Source organism: Balaenoptera acutorostrata, chromosome 12, assembly GCF_949987535.1.
Source record: "Balaenoptera acutorostrata chromosome 12, mBalAcu1.1, whole genome shotgun sequence".
Taxonomy (NCBI): domain Eukaryota; kingdom Metazoa; phylum Chordata; class Mammalia; order Artiodactyla; family Balaenopteridae; genus Balaenoptera; species Balaenoptera acutorostrata.
Window position 1 is genome coordinate 63,880,746 of NC_080075.1, and position 19,050 is coordinate 63,899,795.

The window sequence follows — 19,050 nt, forward strand, 5'->3', positions numbered from 1 at the left end:
TACATCACTGTCACTTCTCTGGTGCTATGCCCTAGCCCATAGGCTGTGACAGAAGTGGCTGTAGTATATGAGAGATCACAAGCAACTTAAAAGTTGACTTACACACCAAGTACATGTGGGAATCAAATTCACCACAAAAAAATTTCCATTTAGTTTACTCCAGCTCCAATTCTATGAATGCAGCATTTCCCTATGAAATCTTCACTTTCCCTTCCATCTTGTATGTCTGTGTGAAAGTGAGACTATATAACAAGTATCCATTTCCATATCCTAATCAAGAATCGTATTAGATTATTTTGCATCATGAAGTATGATGCAGCTTTCCAATAACCAAGGTGAGGAGAAAGACTAATTTACAAGTCATGTCTCTACATGGGGACTAACTAGTAGGGTGACTGATCTTGCTTTTAGTCAATTGGCTTATTATCAATGACCATGCAGCAGACCCCAGAGGGTTCCTGAATTGACCATTCTAGCCCATAGCATTGTCTCCAGTTACAACCTTGAATCTTTCTGGTCCTCAACCATACCTGGCCACAACTTAAACTCCTGTGTTCTGTGGCCTCTACTGCTCACTTTTCATTTGGCTGCCTTGTAAGACTGTTCTTGTTTCCACTGCATTTCATTCATTCATTCATTTAACAAACCCACCATATGCCAGGTACTGTTCAAATGAACAAAGATCCCTGCCTTTGTGGAGCTTACATTTTAAAAGAGGAAAGCAGACAATAAAAAGCAAACATATTATATAAATTGTACAGTATGTTAGAGGGTGATCAAAGAAAATATAGAACAGAACAAGATTAAAATTTTAAATAGAGGGGTCAAAGAAGACTTCACTGGAAAGTTGCATTTTAGCAAAGCTTGGAAGAACATAAAGAAATTAGCCATGAAGGTATCTGGGGGAAAAGTACTCCAGGCAGAGGGAACAGCCTGTGTACAAGTCCTGAGATAGAATCTAGTCTGACATGGTCCAGAAACATCAAGGAGACCAGTGTTATTGAAGCAAAGTGAGCAAAGGGGAAGACTGGTCAGAGATGAGGTCAGAGTGGTGTTAGGGGACAGATCACAGGGGGTCAAGCAGGCCACCGTAAGGATGCTGACATTAAATTTTGAGTGAAATAAGAAACTGTTGTAGAGTTTTGAGCAGAAGAGTGACACGATCTGACCTACTTCCTTAAAGGATCACTCTTGCTGCTACATTGAGAATAGATTGTAGGGGCTAGGGTAGAGGCAGGACGACTTGATGAGAGCATCTTACAGTCATCGAGACAAGGGGTAATGTTGGCTTGGACCAGTGCGGCAAAAATGGAGGTGGTAAAAGGTGATTGGATTCTGGATGACTTTGAAAGTAGATTTGATCTGGCTATTTCCTGACTAATTGGATGTGGTATGTGAAAGAAGGTGAGAAATCAAGAGTGACACCAATGGTTTTGCCTCAGCCACAGGAAGAATGAGGCTACTGGAAGAAGGCCATAGGTGGAGCAGGTAAGTGAGGAGAAGACCAGGAGCTCATTGAAGGCATGTTGAGTATGCCCTCCAAAAGGAGCTGTTCAATAGGCAGCTGGATACACGAGACTAGAAGGCAAGTGAGAGCCCTGGAAGTCATCAATAAGTAGGTAAAGACTTGGAGCTGGATGAGGTCAAGAATGGACGAAGAGAGATAGAGAAGAAAAGGGGACCAACAACTGAACCCTGGGCCCTTCAATATTAACCAGGCTGGAGATGAAGAGGAACCAGCAAAAGAACCTGGGAAAGATCCAGCTGGGTTGGAGGAGAACCAAGAAAGCACAGTAAGACAAATTCCAGTTTCAATGGGCACACAGGCCAGGAATATTGTTCCCCAATAACTTTTTTCTTTAGTTCCCTGAACCAACGCAAATAAATTCCACACCTCTGAGTGCTTTTTCTTTTGCACTTGATGCCCAACCATTTCAAGCCCTCTCCGCATGATTACTGTGTAGGTCTGAAAGCAGCCAGAGCAGTAGCCCTGATGTCAGAAAAATGGCTCAGACAGGCAGCCTGTCTGCTGCTTTGATACGACCCGTGTCCAGAGGGAGAACCGCCAATCCAAACAGATCCCACGGATTATGCCCTAACCAATGCTGTCAAAACACAGCATGAGAGAAACTCAAGCCAGCCTGCCTGGGGCAAACTGTCAGGGTGTCACGCAGCTTGTGAGAGCTCAACCTCATATAGAAGGTGAGGCATTGAATTCGGGGAAGGAGACAGATAGACTCAGGGGCCCAGAGCGTCCTACAACTTGAGCCTTGTAGCCTATTGCCTCTGCAAGGATCCTGCCTTTTATCTTTGTGGGTAACATGATGAAGTTGCCCTAAAGAGGAAACAATGTCTAGGAATTCACGTCTGGAGTTCTGAGAACATGGAAATATCTTTAAAGCATCAACTCTACAATCTGATTTATATGCTGACTCATGTATGAAATTCTACTCTTATCAGAGTTTAATCTCTTGATTTTAAAATGTTTTCAATAAACACTGCTATCCATCACTCTCAGCTCAAAATGGAAACAGAGTTTGGTAGAGAGGAATGGGAAGAAGGGAGAGGGCATGGGATCGTGAGGATGGAGAAAGCCCCCTCCACTTCCACCCCACCTCCCAGGGAGGAACATTGTCCAGAGCAGGGAGGTAGGAAACAACCTCATCCCTGGAGTTTTCCCTGTTGACAGATGTAGGAGGGAGTCACAGGGATAAGTCAGAAACTTTTTAGTTGATGCTTTAGTGTTGCCTATGCAAATTTTCTTGGGCCTTCTTTACTACCACAAAGGAACAACCTAGTCCCGGAGGCCTTGCTAGTACACAGAAGCCTAACGGAGATGCAGTATGGTTATTCTGAGGATCTGAGGACAGGTTTCTCACTTAAAGCCTAAAGGAACTTCAACTGTCCCTTCCTCTCTTTTCCCCTCTATCCTCTTCTGGCCTTTGGCTCCCCACCCAAGTATCATCCAAAAAACATGACCCAATGCTGAAAAATACACAATACTGTGATTCTTCATTCCACTTTATTTATATCCCATATTTCTCATATCTCTTCCCTGGGCTTTCTTAAAATATCCATCTTTTGAAGGAGAGAAGGGAAGGGAGGCAAGAGACAGACCTAGGGAGTTTTCTGGACCCGTTGAGAATTCTCTGGACCCACTGAGAGTTCTCTGGACACATTGAAACTTGTTGCTGTTCTGTTTCTAAGTCAGCCTCATCTCTAAGGGCAGCACTCTCAGAACCTGCTGGAAACTAATGGCCAGAGCCCAGCATTGAGCCCAGAACCTCTTCAGTTGGCCCTGGGAAATAAGACCAGGTGCAGACCGCTCACAACCCAGCTACAGGCTCCTGGCTGGTGAGACTTCATTTATTGCTACATCTGCTCCCCAGGTGATTCAGGAATACGCCCAGCTTGTTTAGGAAAAGCCAGGAAGTCAGTGTGACCAGGGTGAAATGAGTGAGGAAGAAAGTGGTAGGAGGTGAGATCAAAAAGGTAAAAGAGGTCAGGTCATGTGGGGCCTGGACAGCCCCACAAGAAGGCACTGGATTCTCTTTCAAGTGAAAGGAGAAGCCATTGGAGGGTTTTGAGTAGAGCAGTAACGTGACATGACTGTAATTTGAAAGGATGGCTCTGGCTCCTGGGCGGAGAAGTGAAAAAGGAAACAAGGATGGAGCAGGGAGGCCAGGTGAGAGAGGGATGACGGTGGCCTGACCCAGAGTGGGAGCAGTACTCAAAAATGGACAGATTTGGGACATGGTAGAAAGAGAGTCAACAGGATTTGCTAACGTGCTGAACTGAGAGAAAGAGGAGTCAGTAAATGGGTCAAAATTTTCCATTTACTGAGTTGAATCAATCGCCAGTGGCCAATGATTTAATCAATCGTGCCTATGTAATGAAACCCCTAAAGGACAGCGTTCGAGAGCTTTCTGGTTGACGATGAACACATGGGGATTTGGAGAGAGCGGCGTGCTCAGAGAGGGTATGGAAGATCTGCACTCCTTCCTACATGCCTTGCTCTATGCACCTCTCCCATCTGGCTATCCTGACCTATATCTTTTTATAATATACTTGTAATCTAGTAAGTGAAATGTTTCTGAGTTCTGTGAGCTGCTCCAGCAAATCAACAGAACCCAAGGAGGGGGTAGTGGGATCCTTTGATATATAACCAGCTGGTCAGAAGTCCAGGTAACAACCCGGACTTGTGATTGGCATTCTGAGTTAGAGGGTATCATTGGAACTTCCAATCTACTGCCAGGGGGTCAGAAACACAGGTGATGATATGGGCTTTAGACTGGCATCTGAAGTGGGGAGAAAAGGGGCCAGTTTGTGAGACTGAACCCTTGATTTGATGCTACCTCCAGGAAGATCGTGTCAGAATTGAGTTGAATTGTAAGATACTCAGCTGGTGTGCAGAGCATTGCTTGGTTGTGTGGAAAGCTCCCCTTTCACCCCTGCACATTGGAATTGGGTCCAGAATCCCAAATAGTAAGTGATCAGCCAAGTCATTATTTCTGAGAACTGAGTCAAAGAAGACTGAGAATGAAGTCAGAATTCCAAGCTATGTTCTGCAGAAACCTAGGTTTCATGGAGTCCCCGTGGGGTTAAGTAGAGATGTTGGGGGAGGCAGGTGGTTATTGAACAAGGCTTAGCCGACAAGGCTCCAGGACTCTCTCCCTGCTTCAGTCACACCTGCTCTTTTAGCTTTGGGGTTCCATGTGAGATCTCCTCTGAAGAAAGTGTTCTACTATTTCATACACAAACTTTAAAATCTGTTGGAGCCCATTCTACCACTGAGACGGGGCAAGTATGTGGAGAGGAGCTCTTTCTGCAGTACCACCTGCAGGGAAAAATCTAAAGCTGAGGGCAAAAAACCAGAGAGTAGATGATTTCTATGGCCTTTTCAGCTCTAAAAGATTTGAATTCTACTCTCTTATTCCCAACCCCTGAACAACAATCTCAGTTCAGACTCCACTCATGCCCTGGTCTGATAATGACTTTGATGGAGACATATGACCTGGCTAGCCCTAGTACATGGGTCTGATAACATTTACGGGCCTTTGAGGAGGGATATAAGGAACATCTATTTGATCAAAGTGCCTTGAGCCTTTTGATTTTGAGAACTGCTGGACCGAAACATTCACTGTGAGTTAACAAACCCTTCCTTCTGCCGCCCCTGATCTTCATCAGTTTCACAGTCTTTAGGGCCTCAGGCAGTGTCTGGACAAGGTCTCATCGGTGACTGCCAGCCTCCTACAGCAGAGAAGTTTACCTTTCCTGGTCAATTTCTCAGTACTCTCAATTTTTCTTGGTTCCTCAGATAATGTCATTTCTCTGTCTTTTGCCCAGAGGAAGTGTTAACAAATTTAGGTATCCAAAGATGCTCTTCCCTTGAATGTAACTTTCTAAGCTCTACCAACTTGTAGTATAGGTCTGGGGAAGAAACACAATGATCTTGAAGAAAATCTGATTTTAGGGAAAGCAACTTTGTTTTCCTATGATAAACTCTCATTTCCAACACTAGGGTCCAACTGCAAAGAAATGAAGCATGAGCAGCTGGATTTAGGAATCTTCTGAATCCAGATGTTCAAAGCCTGAGGTGAAAGCATGCTGCATAGAGTTAACAGAAGCTGATAACTATAGAAATTCTTGAGCTTGCCTTACAGAACAACAGATAAAGGAACAGTTTGTTAAAACCCCTTGGCTTATAAACTGCCTTCATTGATTAAGCTCGCTTTAGTTATTTTCCTTTCTTTCTTTCTTTCTTTTCTCTTTAATTACATACCTTCCCAGCTTCACACAGCTCAGTTGTTTTACAGGAACTTGGAGTCAACTCTTATCCAGTGCAAGGCAGTTGGAACTGGTTGGGACCACCGACCCTAAAACAGGGCCTGCCCAGGTGTCCTGTCAGACATCAGCGGGCTGGAAAACTCCACCCTCCCATCAAGCTAAGTGCCTCTATTTTGAACATGCAAAAGCATGTAACCCAGATGCACCTGCACAAAACACCGATTACCTCACCTTTTCCTGATCTCCAATCACCTTTCCCCGACCTCCAATCACCTTTCCCCGACCTCCAATCACCTTTCCCCGTGCCTAAGACACTGCTTATCCAATAAATATCCCAACACCCTTGCCTTCTGGGAGGCAGATCTGAGACTTATTCATCAGTCTCCCGATTGGCTGCTTTGTGAATAAACACTTTCTCAGCTGTAAACCGCAGCATCTCAGCATTTGGCTTGCTGTGCATCAGGCAAATGGAACTGGTTTGATAACAGAGCCATAAGATACTCTTATAACACCTGTGCTCCCCTTCCAAGATTTTCACCCTATATTTTAAGAACTTTGATGGAGGATCAAGTACATCTTCATTCTAGGGGAACATTATAATGCCACATCCTTTGTAAGACAAGAGAATGGCAGCATTGTGCATAAGTCACCTAACTCATTTGCTCACCATGGTGAACATTTGTTGCTCTTATCTGTACAGCACCATTATTTTTCTAGACCTCTTTAATTACATCTCCAGTAAGAGCAATTGGCTTAGGAGATGGGGGTGGTGTGCATTCATTTTTTACAAACAAATGAGTTTTACTACTTCCCAAGTGTTACTGCAAGGATGACTAGAGAATAACAATGAAATTGATAGCTGGAAGGCAGCTAGGCTCATCCACTTCTCCATGCTAATCTCTTAGCTCAAATAATTTACTGCATGTCATTCTTTGTTCACCAAAACCACAAATGTTAAATCTTTGACTGCCAAGGACCTCTTGTACCCTGTAGTAATCTGTAAATGTAATAGTACAAAGTTTTCAGTGCTATTTATAATTTATCAGCTTTAAAATCTATTTTTAATGTTACCTTTGTGATCTTTGTAGGGTTTTAGTTTGGTTGGTTGGTTGGTTGGGTTTTTTGTTTGTTTGCTTGCTTGTCTGTTTTTTGCTTTAAGTCTTTTTTTTTTTTTTTCTCTCCTTGACAATTCTGTGCTCTTAACATTAATTCTCAAACAAATGGTCTAAATTCTCTCTGGCAAATTTGGATGTGTTGGGAGAGTGGGCTACGTTCCATGTGTTGCCTTTGAAATATGGGCACAGTAAGATGACTTCACGTCATGTGAGCACACCAGCCAAATTCAGGCTGAGGGCTACAGCCATGACACAGTCCTTTCATCTCAGCCGTCTTCAAAACTGCCGTAAATTATTGCTGCTGGATGTAGTGCCAGGATCCTGGGGCCCATTTTCATGTTTAAGAGGATTTAAGGGGTGTCCCATAGCACCCTACTGGCTCAACTAGCTAATGACGTCTCCTCTCCGCCTCAGTCCTTCCGTGAAACATGGCGGTGACTTTCCACAATGGGACCTGCTCCTCGCAACAGAGCAGTAGGTTAGCTATTTGAAGGCTGAGAAAGATGTAGCATAGACTACAGAGAAGGGAGAACAGAAGGGAGAAGTAAGGGGAGGCCATTAAACCACTTCAAAATGACTTTTAGAGTTTCAGACTGCGTAGAAAGTGGCTCTGAAACTCAGAGTGAAACCTCAATCTTTCGTACATTCATCTTTGAAGCCGAAAGTTGGTGAAAAGACAGGCTATGAAAGCAAGCCCCATACTTTCATAAACAGCAAATTTAAGTAATTTCCCCAAATTTCCTATGTTAGCTTTGCTTTAAATTACTATGGCTGCCATAAATGGTCTCCCTCATCTTCTCTTTATATCCTTTATCCCCACACCTTCATTCCTCAGATTTAGGGCTTACAAAGAAACTGGGATTTCATTTTCAGCAGAATATATCATGACCAAGCCTCATGTGGGGCTGTCCATCAGAGAAATAGAAGTGTCTTGCGGCTTGTCCTTCCCTCCTTTATAAGAAGTAATCACCTCCAGCTGAGCCAAGTTGAGCAAATGCTCAGTTTTCACATGATTTTGCTACAGCATCATAATGAATGCACCTCTTTGATGGAAGAAAGAAGCTCCATGGAAAAAACAATTTAAGGATTTGGAGTTGAAGCTGAAAACATGGGCTGCTTTGTTCTTATGACGACTGCTTCACCATCTAAAAAATTTCTCCAGTTTGAAGGATCTGTCTTTCCCAGCCACAACCCTCAAGCTACAATAACAGACTCATGATTTTTTTAGATGCCAAGGTTATGAACACTCTTTTATGAATATTTTCCTTTGAACTCATTTCTTTGAAGAAGAAAAATAGCCCTGTGTGTTGCAGGGTTGACAGTAATAGACAAAACATACAAATTGTTCTCTTAGGGGCAGTAAAATGCTCCAAAATGCATATAGAAAAATTCCAAATACAGCATAATGTTTCTGGAACCCTGCCTTTGTAGCTATAATTTTTAAAGTAATATTTCTGACTGGCATTTTTATACAGAACATATTTCAGGGATTAATATCAAGATTAATGCCTTAAAATGTCTCCCTTTCCAGTATCATGATTGCTTTTCCCATATTAGTACAAACTCTTAGTGAGTAGAATTTTAGAATGTGCCACTTAGAAGGAAGAAACTTTTCATTGAGTTAATCTGCTTATGTTTTTATTTTTCCTTTTATCTCATTTCAACATATCCTCCAACTTCCTCCTCTAAAAATAATTCAACTGATGTCAACCCAACAGATTATAGCAGATCTATTTATTTCATTCTGCCTCAAAAAGAATTTATTGGGCTTCCCTGGTGGCGCAGTGGTTGAGAGTCTGCCTGCTAATGCAGGGGACACGGGTTCGAGCCCTGGCCTGGGAAGATCCCACATGCCGCGGAGCGGCTGGGCCCGTGAGCCACAACTGCTGAGCCTGCGCGTCTGGAGCCTGTGCTCCGCGGCGAGAGAGGCCGCGGCGGTGAGAGGCCCGCGCATCGCGATGAAGAGTGGCCCCCGCTTGCCACAACTGGAGAAAGCCCTCGCACAGAAACGAAGACCCAACACAGCCAAAATCAATCAATCAATCAATCAATCAAAAACATACGCATCTGATTCAAGATCCTCATTAAAAAAAAAAAAAAAAAAAAAATCAAAAAAAAAAAAAAAAAAAAGAATTTATTATTTAGGCTTATAATTATATATGTAGTACTGTCAACTAATTTTTAGGTTCCTTATTAAAACTTCTTTTCATTCTGTTTTAATATCATCAGTTAAATCATTTCTTTTCTGGTGTTTAAAAAAAATGTTTTCCCTGAACTCCTTTCAAATGTTTTCACTCATCTGAAAATTAATCCAGAAAACTGAGCCTCTTTTAATCCTGCTTTGTGGCTTAGATTCTTTAGCCCTGGAACCATTCATGTTGATTTCTGTTATACGCATGTTTATGTAAAAATAGCCTTTGATATGGCAGAGAAATAATTCTATTACAAATGACATGCCTCAGAAGCCTAACATTGTCAGGTGAACCCTGGCAGCAGTGATTTAAGAATGCTCTCCCAGACTGAGTGAATGACCTATAAAAATTTCAAGACACAATTGTTGCTTTGCACTTGGCATTAAGAACTTTCTGCAAAGGTCTTTTCATGTAAAGAGGCAGTACTCTAAAGTGCTTCAGAGGATGAGCTTTAGAACCAGACTGGCTGGGTTCTAAACCCAGCACTGCCACTTACTAGCTTCATGATCTTGAAGAAGAGACTTAACCATTCTGAGCATCATAAAATGGGGTTAATAATACCCCTTACCCCTTAGGATTGTTGTGAGGATTAAGTTGGTAAAAACATAAAGCACCTATGACACTGACACTGAGTTAGTACTCAATAAGTGTTAGCCGTTAATATTACTTAACTCACAAGGGCACGACGTCCCTTTATATAATTTTAGAAGTAGATTTGTAAAATAAAAAGAAACCTATAAAAATCCAGTTCTATAAAATTTACCAACATGAGATTATAGACAGATATTGTTAGATATAATTGTCTATAACTCTGGCTATTCTTTTATAAAATTGTATCAATTCATATAGATAAAATTATATTGATCCCTTTTTTTAACCTGGAAAGTTTGTTTTCGTAAGTAAATTCCTTTTCCAATGACTTTCTTTGTTATTGAACTTAGGGTTGCCATTGCTTTCCCACTCAGCTTGTCTATCTCACTCCCTACCCAGCCTCAGCACATTAATTCAGTGAGGTTTATTAAATGTCTGCTCAGAACAGATAGCACATGAAAAACAACAGCCCCCAGCTAATTTCATCTATATGGCAGGATCAATTTCCTAATTGTTTAACTGATCAAGTTTGCATTTTTAGATAACTGTTTCCTATAGCCAAAGAAAAATCCATGAATTCCTATGTGTTTCCAGCCCAAACAATTTTGCTTCCATGAATCTCCTGAAAGAAATAGGCTATAAGTAATTAAACAAACTTGAATACCATATAATTTACCTACACAAAAACGATCCTAATTTCTGTCCTCCCACTGTGTTACCTTCATATTGACTCTGGAGGACACACTCAACAGTCTCTGTCTTCATCTCAACCCAAGATCAAAACAGCAAATAAATGTCTGGTAATTATATCATTTAACAGAAAAAAAGGCCCAAAACTTGTAGGTAGAGTTTGATTATAATGACATAAAAACTGCATTGAAAATATGTGAGGGAAAACTAGAGTAAATGGTGACTCTGCTAATATAATGAAATTATAGGTTTTTTTTCTTTTCTCCATTTTCTAGATTTTTGGTACTGACTATATTATTTTACAATAAAAATGTTAAATTTGTAAAACCCTATAAAAATTGAGCTATACTTTAAGTTATACAATTTTTCATTCATATATTAAAAAAGACATTCACAACATGGCATTTAATTCTGATTTAACTTCCATGAAATAAACCGTACAAAGATTTCTCAAAGAGACTGAGTCTTCAAACTGCATCTCTGTTTTGTATTATATGCAATAGATTCCCAAGTATAAGAAAATCATAAGACTAAGGCTGCACTTTGCACATGACCATCATATTTAAGTACTATTTAGAAAAACGTGATACTGACTCTACACATCTGATTTAGCTTCATAGTTTCTTATTTAAAGAAGTTTTTCAAAGATATTTACCTTCAGTTTTTCTTATATTTCCCTTTCTATATCACTAGATGAAAATGAATACGCGATTTGGACATGACATAAATCTAGGATATTCAAAGATACTTACAGAATGAATCTATAGGATAGAAGTTTCCACACAGAAGTTTCCACACAGCATCTGGAGTCAGATTATTTTAAAGGGTGCCTTGACTTTTGAATATAATACTAGATGCAATTAGCATAAACTAAACCAGAATATTACAAATGAAGATATTCTAATACAAAGACTTTTAGGATTTTGTTTAGATTATCAATGGTTGTTCTATCCAAATTTTCTTCATTGTCATCCATGGTGTGCCAGACTTCAGGGAAAGGAGATGGTATCAGATGCAAAACTGGAACACCTAACAAGAAGAAACAACTTGTAATTAAGTGCATATTTCCCATGAGTAAACTAGAAACTATCATTCTTCAAGGAAATCTGAGTAGGACTATACTATATACTGTACTATACTATACTATATAAACACAGCTGATAGTTCATCATCTTCTGTGTACTTCCCTGTATCTTACCCTTATACTCCAAAGTCACTCAATCATTAAACAAATGTTATGTAATTCAGTAAATAATTATAAAGCACTTACTATGTACCAGCCCCTATTCTAGGAATTGAGGGTTCATCAGTGAAAAGGCAAAGCCCTGCTCATATGGAGCTTACATTCTACTAGAGGAAGAAACAAATAAACAAATACAAAAAATAATTTTAGAAAGTGAGAAGGCTTATAAAGAATAGTAAAACAAGGTAAGGGAATAGAGAATGAGAGGCAGAGAGTAGGGCCAATAAAGAGGTATTTAAAATCAGGGAAGGCCTCTTTGAGAAGCTAACATTTAAATAGATGTATCAAAGGAGAAAGCAAGTTGTGTGAAGATCTGGGGATGAGCATTCCAGGCAGCAGTATTAGCAAGTGCAAAGGTCCTGAGGTAGGAGTGTGCTTGGCCTGCTTGAGGAACGGCAATGTGTTCCTCAAGCAATGTGGCTGGATCAGAGCAATAAATAGAGAGGTAGGAGGTGATGGTGAGGGAGAAAAGAGTTATAAAATGGAGGCCCTTGTAGGTCATGATAAAGACTTTGGGTCTTTTTCTACTTGATGGCAAGCTACCAGAGCGTTAGAGTAGGGAAGTAACATAATTTGATTGACATTTTTTAAAGATAACTCTTGCTCCTATGTCAAGAATAGGGAGGCAGAACTTCTCTAGTGGTGAAGTGGTAAAGAATCCGCCTGCCAATGCAGGGGGCATGGGTTCGAGCCCTGGTTCGGGAAAATCCCACGTGCCGCAAAGCAACTAAGCCCGTGCGCTGCAACTAAGTCCGTGCGCTTCAACTACTGAGCCTGTGCTCTAGAGCCTGTGCTCCATAATGAGAAGCCACCGCAATGAGAAGCCCACGCACTGCAACCAAGAGTGGGCCCTGCTGGCCACAACTAGAGAAAGCCCGTGCGCATCAACGAAGACCCAATGCAGCCAAAAAAAAGTAAATTTTAAAAAAGAAAAAAGAAAAAGAATATTGCTTCTTTATTAGCAGGAAAACACCAGAGTTACACAAACTATAAGAATACAGGGCTTCCCTGGTGGCGCAGTGGTTGGGAGTCTGCCTGCCAATGCAGGGGACACGGGTTCGGGCCCTGGTCTGGGGGGATCCCACATGCCGCGGAGCAGCTGGGCCCGTGAGCCACAATTGCTGAGCCTGTGCGTCTGGAGCCTGTGCTCCGCAGCAAGAGAGGCCGCGATGGTGAGGGACCCGCGCACCGCGATGAAGGGTGGCCCCCGCTTGCCGCAACTAGAGAGAGCCCTCGCACAGAAATGAAGACCCAACACAGCCATAAATAAATAAAATAAAATAAATAATAATAATAATAAAAAAAAAATTAAAAAAAAAAGAATACAATCTAGCTCTATGAAAGGGAAAGCAGGATGTCAGAGGTATATGAGATTTGATAAATATTCTATGTGTAGGAAAAAATATAAAAGTGTCCTCAGGGACACTTCTAGACTGTTGCAAATGCACATAAAATACAATAAATATAATAGGTAAAAAACACACATGTGCAGGCATGCATACATATATACACTCATACATTACCTTTTCTTAAAAATGGAGTATGGTCATCCTGAATCACACCTCCATAACCATAATTCTGGAAATACTGCCTCTCCCAAGAGTGATCCTTGAGCAAACCTAATTCGTGGAGTTCATGTTCTGCAGATGATAATTAGACAGCAGATGAACATATATTTTTATCTGATCAACAGTCAGATGCATAAGGAGTTTGAAATCTTGACACTTGGTTTTAAAACATTATGCAGGGGGCTTCCCTGGTGGCTCAGTGGTTGAGAATCTGCCTGCTAATGCAGGGGACACGGGTTCGAGCCCTGGTCTGGGAAGATCCCACATGCCGCGGAGCAACTAGGCCCGTGAGCCACAACTACTGAGCCTGAGCGTCTGGAGCCTGTGCTCCGCAACGGGAGAGGCCACGATAGCGAGAAGCCCGCGCACCGCGATGAAGAGTGGTCCCCGCTTGCCGCAACTGGAGAAAGCACTCACACAGAAACGAAGACCCAGCACAGCCAAAAAAATAAATAAATAAATAAATAATAATTTTAAAAAAACCAAAACATTATGCAGTAGTACACCCATGACAAAAACCTCTGAGCTGCAGGAGTCAGGCCTCCCCGGAGGGCCCGCGGCCTCTGCCCTCACTGCCCTGGAGGTGGGCGGTGAGACCCCAGGACAGGAACCCAGCCTCTGGCTCCAAAGAAGAATCAGGCCCTAAAAGAGAGCCCTAACAAAATTAGACAATGCTTCTCCTCTGGTTCGTGATTTTAAAGCTGATTTTGCTGCCACGTTTGGCAAAGCAAGGGCCACTCTGTTCTCCCAGCAGTTCCAAGTCTGGGCCACATGCCTGCTTTGGAGGAGGAGAGACCCTACGGAGCAAAGACACCCCCAGGCCACACAGCAGGTCGCCAGGGCCTTCACCACCTTGTTCCCTGAGGGCAGGCTGCCAGCTTCTCGATTACAACCAAAGATGGTCAAAAGCATCATTTGTATCTTCAATCAAATCAAGCACTCAAAGACAGTATTTTGGTAACATTTAAATATTCAAAGTACATGATGAATACGAGTTCACTGTCAGAAATCCTCACAGCACCTCACATGCCTTTCATTCTACAGATGACGCAGCAGCGAGAACATTTCAACCGAGATTTTTAAAAGCCTTTGTCTTTGGCGTCTGTTTTTTTAAGTGTTCAAACTGTAAATGTTGGGCTTTGTATTTTGATGTAAACTCAGAATAGTGACATTTGGGGCCAGTGACCAAAAACCAAACCAAACTTGTAACTGACCATGGATCTTAATAAACCTGTTCTTGGTAAAAAAAAAGAGAAAAAAAACCTCTGAGCTGAACTTGGGTGTGGACATTTTGGAGTCCTTCTAAGAGTCACACATGATTCTAGCTTTACAGGTGAGAACCTTCTTAGAATCAGAAACTCAACAGAACAATGGAGAGATGGAGAATGAGAAAGCTAGAGGAAAATGGAGAGAAAAAACACAGGTGTAGATACTTACAGATCCTCAATCCTGCATGAAGAATGCCTTAGGACGAGATGCAGAGCTTGAAAGGGGAATCCTTAGAGACAATAGGTATGAAGTACTATACTGAGTGACCACTCTTTGGGAAAGGGATACCTATTATGACTTGCATCAGTGGTTCTCAAAGTGGTCTCTAATCAGCTGCATCAGCACCACCTGGGAACTTGTTAGAAATGCAAATTATCTGGTCCCACCTCAGACCAACTGAATTAGAAATTCTGGGGGTGGGGTCCAGTGATCTGTGGTGTAACAAGGCCTCCGGGTGATTCTAATGCACACTAAAATTTGAGAACCATTGGCCTACATTCCATCAGTCCTGTCATCTTGCAGCATAGAACCCATGTATTACAGGATTACATATAACATGAGCCTATGTTACAAGATGATAAGAGATCACAAGAAGAGTTTAAGACAACTGAATGAAACTTTCCAGGATTGGTTATCTTAATTACTAAATTTAAAGGGTAAAATTAGACTGAGTGGTAAGCATTCATATGTAATGTGATTTTAGGAACATCAAGAAAGCCCTTACTATGACCAAAACAATATTCCCATCTGTTTATTGATAATTATAATTCCTTTACCTTAGGATACAACTTTTCCTTATACAATTAGAGATATGGTTTGAAGTGTAAGTTTCACTCGGTGGGTTATACAATGGGTTAAAATTGTATTAAGATGTGAGTTGCTGATATAAATTCATTCCAGTGGAGGAAATAAGAGAAGGGAATCAAATCCTTGACAGAAGGCCAAACCCAATTTCTTGATGCTACTCAAAGTAAGGAAAACATGCTGTAAGGAAGTACCCCCAAGAAGCTTACATTAATAATACCATAATAGCAATTCTTTCAAACTAGAAATTTAAACTTGCCAAAGATAAGCATCTGAGGTTCAGGTAAAATTTTCTTTCATAATATTCTAGATCTGGATATAAGCACGTTCTGAACTCGTGGCAAAAGCATGAGTTGAGATGGCAGCATTTTCCCCACTGCTGAGAAGAAAGTACAACCCTGTCCTGCTCCAAGAAGTTTGTGTGGCTAGAAAGGAATTCTTAGCCTGATGTTCTTGCCTCAAAGCAGGGCTCCTGGCCTGGATTCTATAATAAAATTCTATTGCATGTTCACCTCTCCCTGATGCCAATTTTTTGTGTTTTGTTGTGTTTTGTTTTGGGGTGTTTGTGTGTATCTGTGTGGAGAGGGAGGGGTGTATGGAGTGGAGGTATGAGAGAAAGAAGTTATTCTCCTTTTCCTTCTGCAAGCCCCAAGCCTCTCTCCTGAGCCATAGATATCTTTGTTTCCTTGGCCGGTCTGGCCTAACCTTATCTGGTCTCTTCCACTCTCATTTATGTGACACTGAACCTTCTCTTAAATGACTCTTGAAGGATTTTGGCTTGCTCTTGCATCGCCATCTCTTACTCCTTTGGAAAATAAGCAGAGATTGTACTAGACTTAAAAGAAAATCACATCTGCATAAAGCAGAAAATAGAAGATGGCAAAGACAGAGATGGAAAAGAAAGAAACATTAAAGAATATCTTTTGGTATCATTATAAGGACATAACATTCATCATTATCCAACATGCTTTGCTGAGTTTTCCCTAAAAATGCATTCCATATGCTTCAAACAGGACTCTGAGAAAATATTTCCAAGCCATTTCTAAGGATATGCAAATATGAAATGTAGTATTTTAGGTTTCCATTTCAAAATGCAGTTTCATGCAGGAAAATAAAGTGGGCCTTCTAAAAGAGATGAATAGGAATAATAAACTAATCAATAAAGCAAGAAAAAAAGCCAGTAAAGTATATCGTGTACTCAAATCACACACATCATAAATTCTGAATTTTAAAACTCAGTATTTGTCAGTGGGAAGAAACCAGGTTTGACTCTTTAATAACAGTGGTACCTACCAATTGCTTGAAGTCTATGAAACCATCTGGCAGTGTTTGGGAAAAAGTTGGGAAATGTTGGGTTTGGAGCTCCAATTAAATCCAGTAAGATCAATAAGTCCTAAGGGAGAAAAAAATATTATATAATTACTGTCGCCAAAACACATTTCATATTCATCAATGGAAAAAAAATCAGTCAAAACTAACTGCACTTTAATAACTGAGAATAAAATGGGGAGCTGTATAAATGAACAAAAGGTTTAATAACATTGTAAGTGAATCCTCTGGGGGAAATTTTTAAATCTTGCTTATGCAATGTGGACAAATGGCAAATTGTAGATTCTTTTTGTCTGTAACCCCAGAAGGATATCACTAAGGATAAATTAGAAGGAGGACATTTGGATAAATATTTCATAGGAAAAAAAAAAAGAATACATTTGCTTTATTTTCAGGTGGGCATGCAAGCGTGTCTGATCTTCTATTCCATTCTAATTACCCATTTTATCCCCAGTCTATAATAACACAACTGCCAAAGGAGAGCATTTGGATAGTAACTATTTATTCCTTAAAGCAGCATATAAGAAAATTTCCTTGACTAGAAGCTCTATGAGCTTAGTCCCTGGATCTCCATTTCCTTTTCTATCAAACAAGAAGCTCAAGCTTGCTGATCTCTAAAGGTCCTTTCTGGCTATAAGCCTCTATAATAAACCAGTGTTTCTTAACTTATTTGAGCCATAAAACATCAGCAGGCTTGAGGACTCCCTGAAGACTAACCCCAGATTAAGAACTCCTGATTTATATAAGTGAGGTAAGGTATGGGTAAATATCTAGCATTGATCCTGACATGTAATAGATAAATATTTTCAGAGTCTATGACTCTAAAGACATAGTATCTACTAACTCATGAATGATGATTAAATATATTCACTGGGAAAAAATAGGCTTGTTTGAAATAGGAGTATATTCACAAGGTTGGATAAGCTCCTAAGAGTTTGTTTCTGGGGGAAAAAATGGTCTAACTATCACTATGGATTCATATATTTGGACTGGTAAACAAATAACTTTGTTCCTCCTGCCGATCAATCAGGTCTCTTCTCCTCTGAACCCTTTTTAGCCACTTGAGCAAAAGTGATTAAATGAGGTACCAGTTATGTTCTCCTAACCCCTTATGAGCTGCCAGTGGGTAACGGGACAGAGAGAAAGCCAACATGAGATGTGCTGGATTCACAGAGGACATTGAATGTGGCCGTTTGGACTCATAGGGTGAAGGTCAGTGATAGGGCAAAGGACAGGGATGAACGGAGGGGGTTAGAAACAGGCTATCAGCTCACAGATAGGGTGAGGGCCAGGGATGGATGGGGCCACAGGGAACTATGAAGTCTCAGGGGTTCCACGCTGCGGTTAGTGAGGACTCAAGTACTGAGTGAAAGTCAACTATGGGAAGAGAGCCAGAATAGGAAGGAAATTCAAAGGTGGAGTAAGGGACTAGGTATGGCCTGCGGGGTCAGAATGGGGGATGAGGAGGGGGCCATAAGTTGCACCCATTACTTGGTAATAGGAGCAGGGTTTTAAGGCAGCACTGAAATGTCTCCACCACCATGTCAAAAACACCACGTCAAAACTGACACATCAAAATCTCCTGTACACACTTGGAGTCACTATAACGCTTTGAAGCCACTGAGGAAATTCTTCCCTCTCATCCCCATACTATGTTCCACTCTTACTCCATTTCCCAAGACCCCAGCCTCCTCTGGCTTGACAGAGGCCTCAAAGATGGGATTTGCTCTCTCCACCTCTATACCTACTGGGGGAATGTGCTCCCGTGGGACTGAAGTGAATCTGATGTTTCCTTATTCTGAATTTTTACATCATCTTAATTGAGCTCAGTCAAACATAACTTCTAACCTAGAATCATTCTTTTTTAGCTCTGGGATTCCTCAAAAACCCAACGCCTGCCAAAAAAATGTTCTGTTATAAACGCTCTGCTCCAAGAATGCTGTGGCATTTTTGGGTCTTTAATTGGCTTCCCCTCCCTGCCACAGGCTTCCTTTGAAGCAGAGTCTGTAGCTGCAGCACCGTGAAAATTACCTGGACTCACCATGCCGTGCAATTGGTTGGTGTCCCTCGCTCCAGGTGGATGTGCAGTTGATGCCATCTTGGAAGCTAAGTGCCGAGACCCATACAGAGAATCTTGAGGAGACCAGTGAAGAAAAGCCTCTTCTCCATCAAAGAAAATTAGCTGGAGTGAGAGATCTGGCTTCGAGTCTGAAATATTCTGATTTAAAAAAAAAAACAGTAGAAAAAGAGCAAAAATATGAGAACTGAAAAATAGCATGCTTTCCTATTAACTGGACAAAAAGACAGATGTGCTGTGAAGAAAAGGAAGAAGCCAAAGCAAGTGAAAATATGCCAAAATTTATTTTGCACCATTTCCTCTCTGAAAATCATCACGGGTCCCACAGTCTTCAGCCACAGAAATCTCACCTTCTTCACTCCCTCTGAAAATAGAAGTCTTACAC

The 19,050-nt window shown here is 41.2% G+C and overlaps 1 protein-coding gene across 1 annotated transcript in view; it reads right to left on the reverse strand.

Annotated features, from left to right (window-relative positions):
- Positions 1-10,732: 10,732 nt before the first annotated feature.
- The window catches only part of QPCT (glutaminyl-peptide cyclotransferase), a 28,985-nt gene continuing 20,667 nt past the window's right edge, over positions 10,733-19,050 (reverse strand). The window contains exons 4-7 of the mRNA XM_007167167.2: positions 18,630-18,806; positions 16,553-16,652; positions 13,142-13,258; positions 10,733-11,404 (exon numbers count right to left, since the gene is read on the reverse strand). Coding sequence (XP_007167229.2) covers positions 11,259-11,404; positions 13,142-13,258; positions 16,553-16,652; positions 18,630-18,806 — 540 coding nt within the window. The 3' untranslated portion in view covers positions 10,733-11,258. The remainder of the gene's footprint in view (positions 11,405-13,141; positions 13,259-16,552; positions 16,653-18,629; positions 18,807-19,050) is intronic.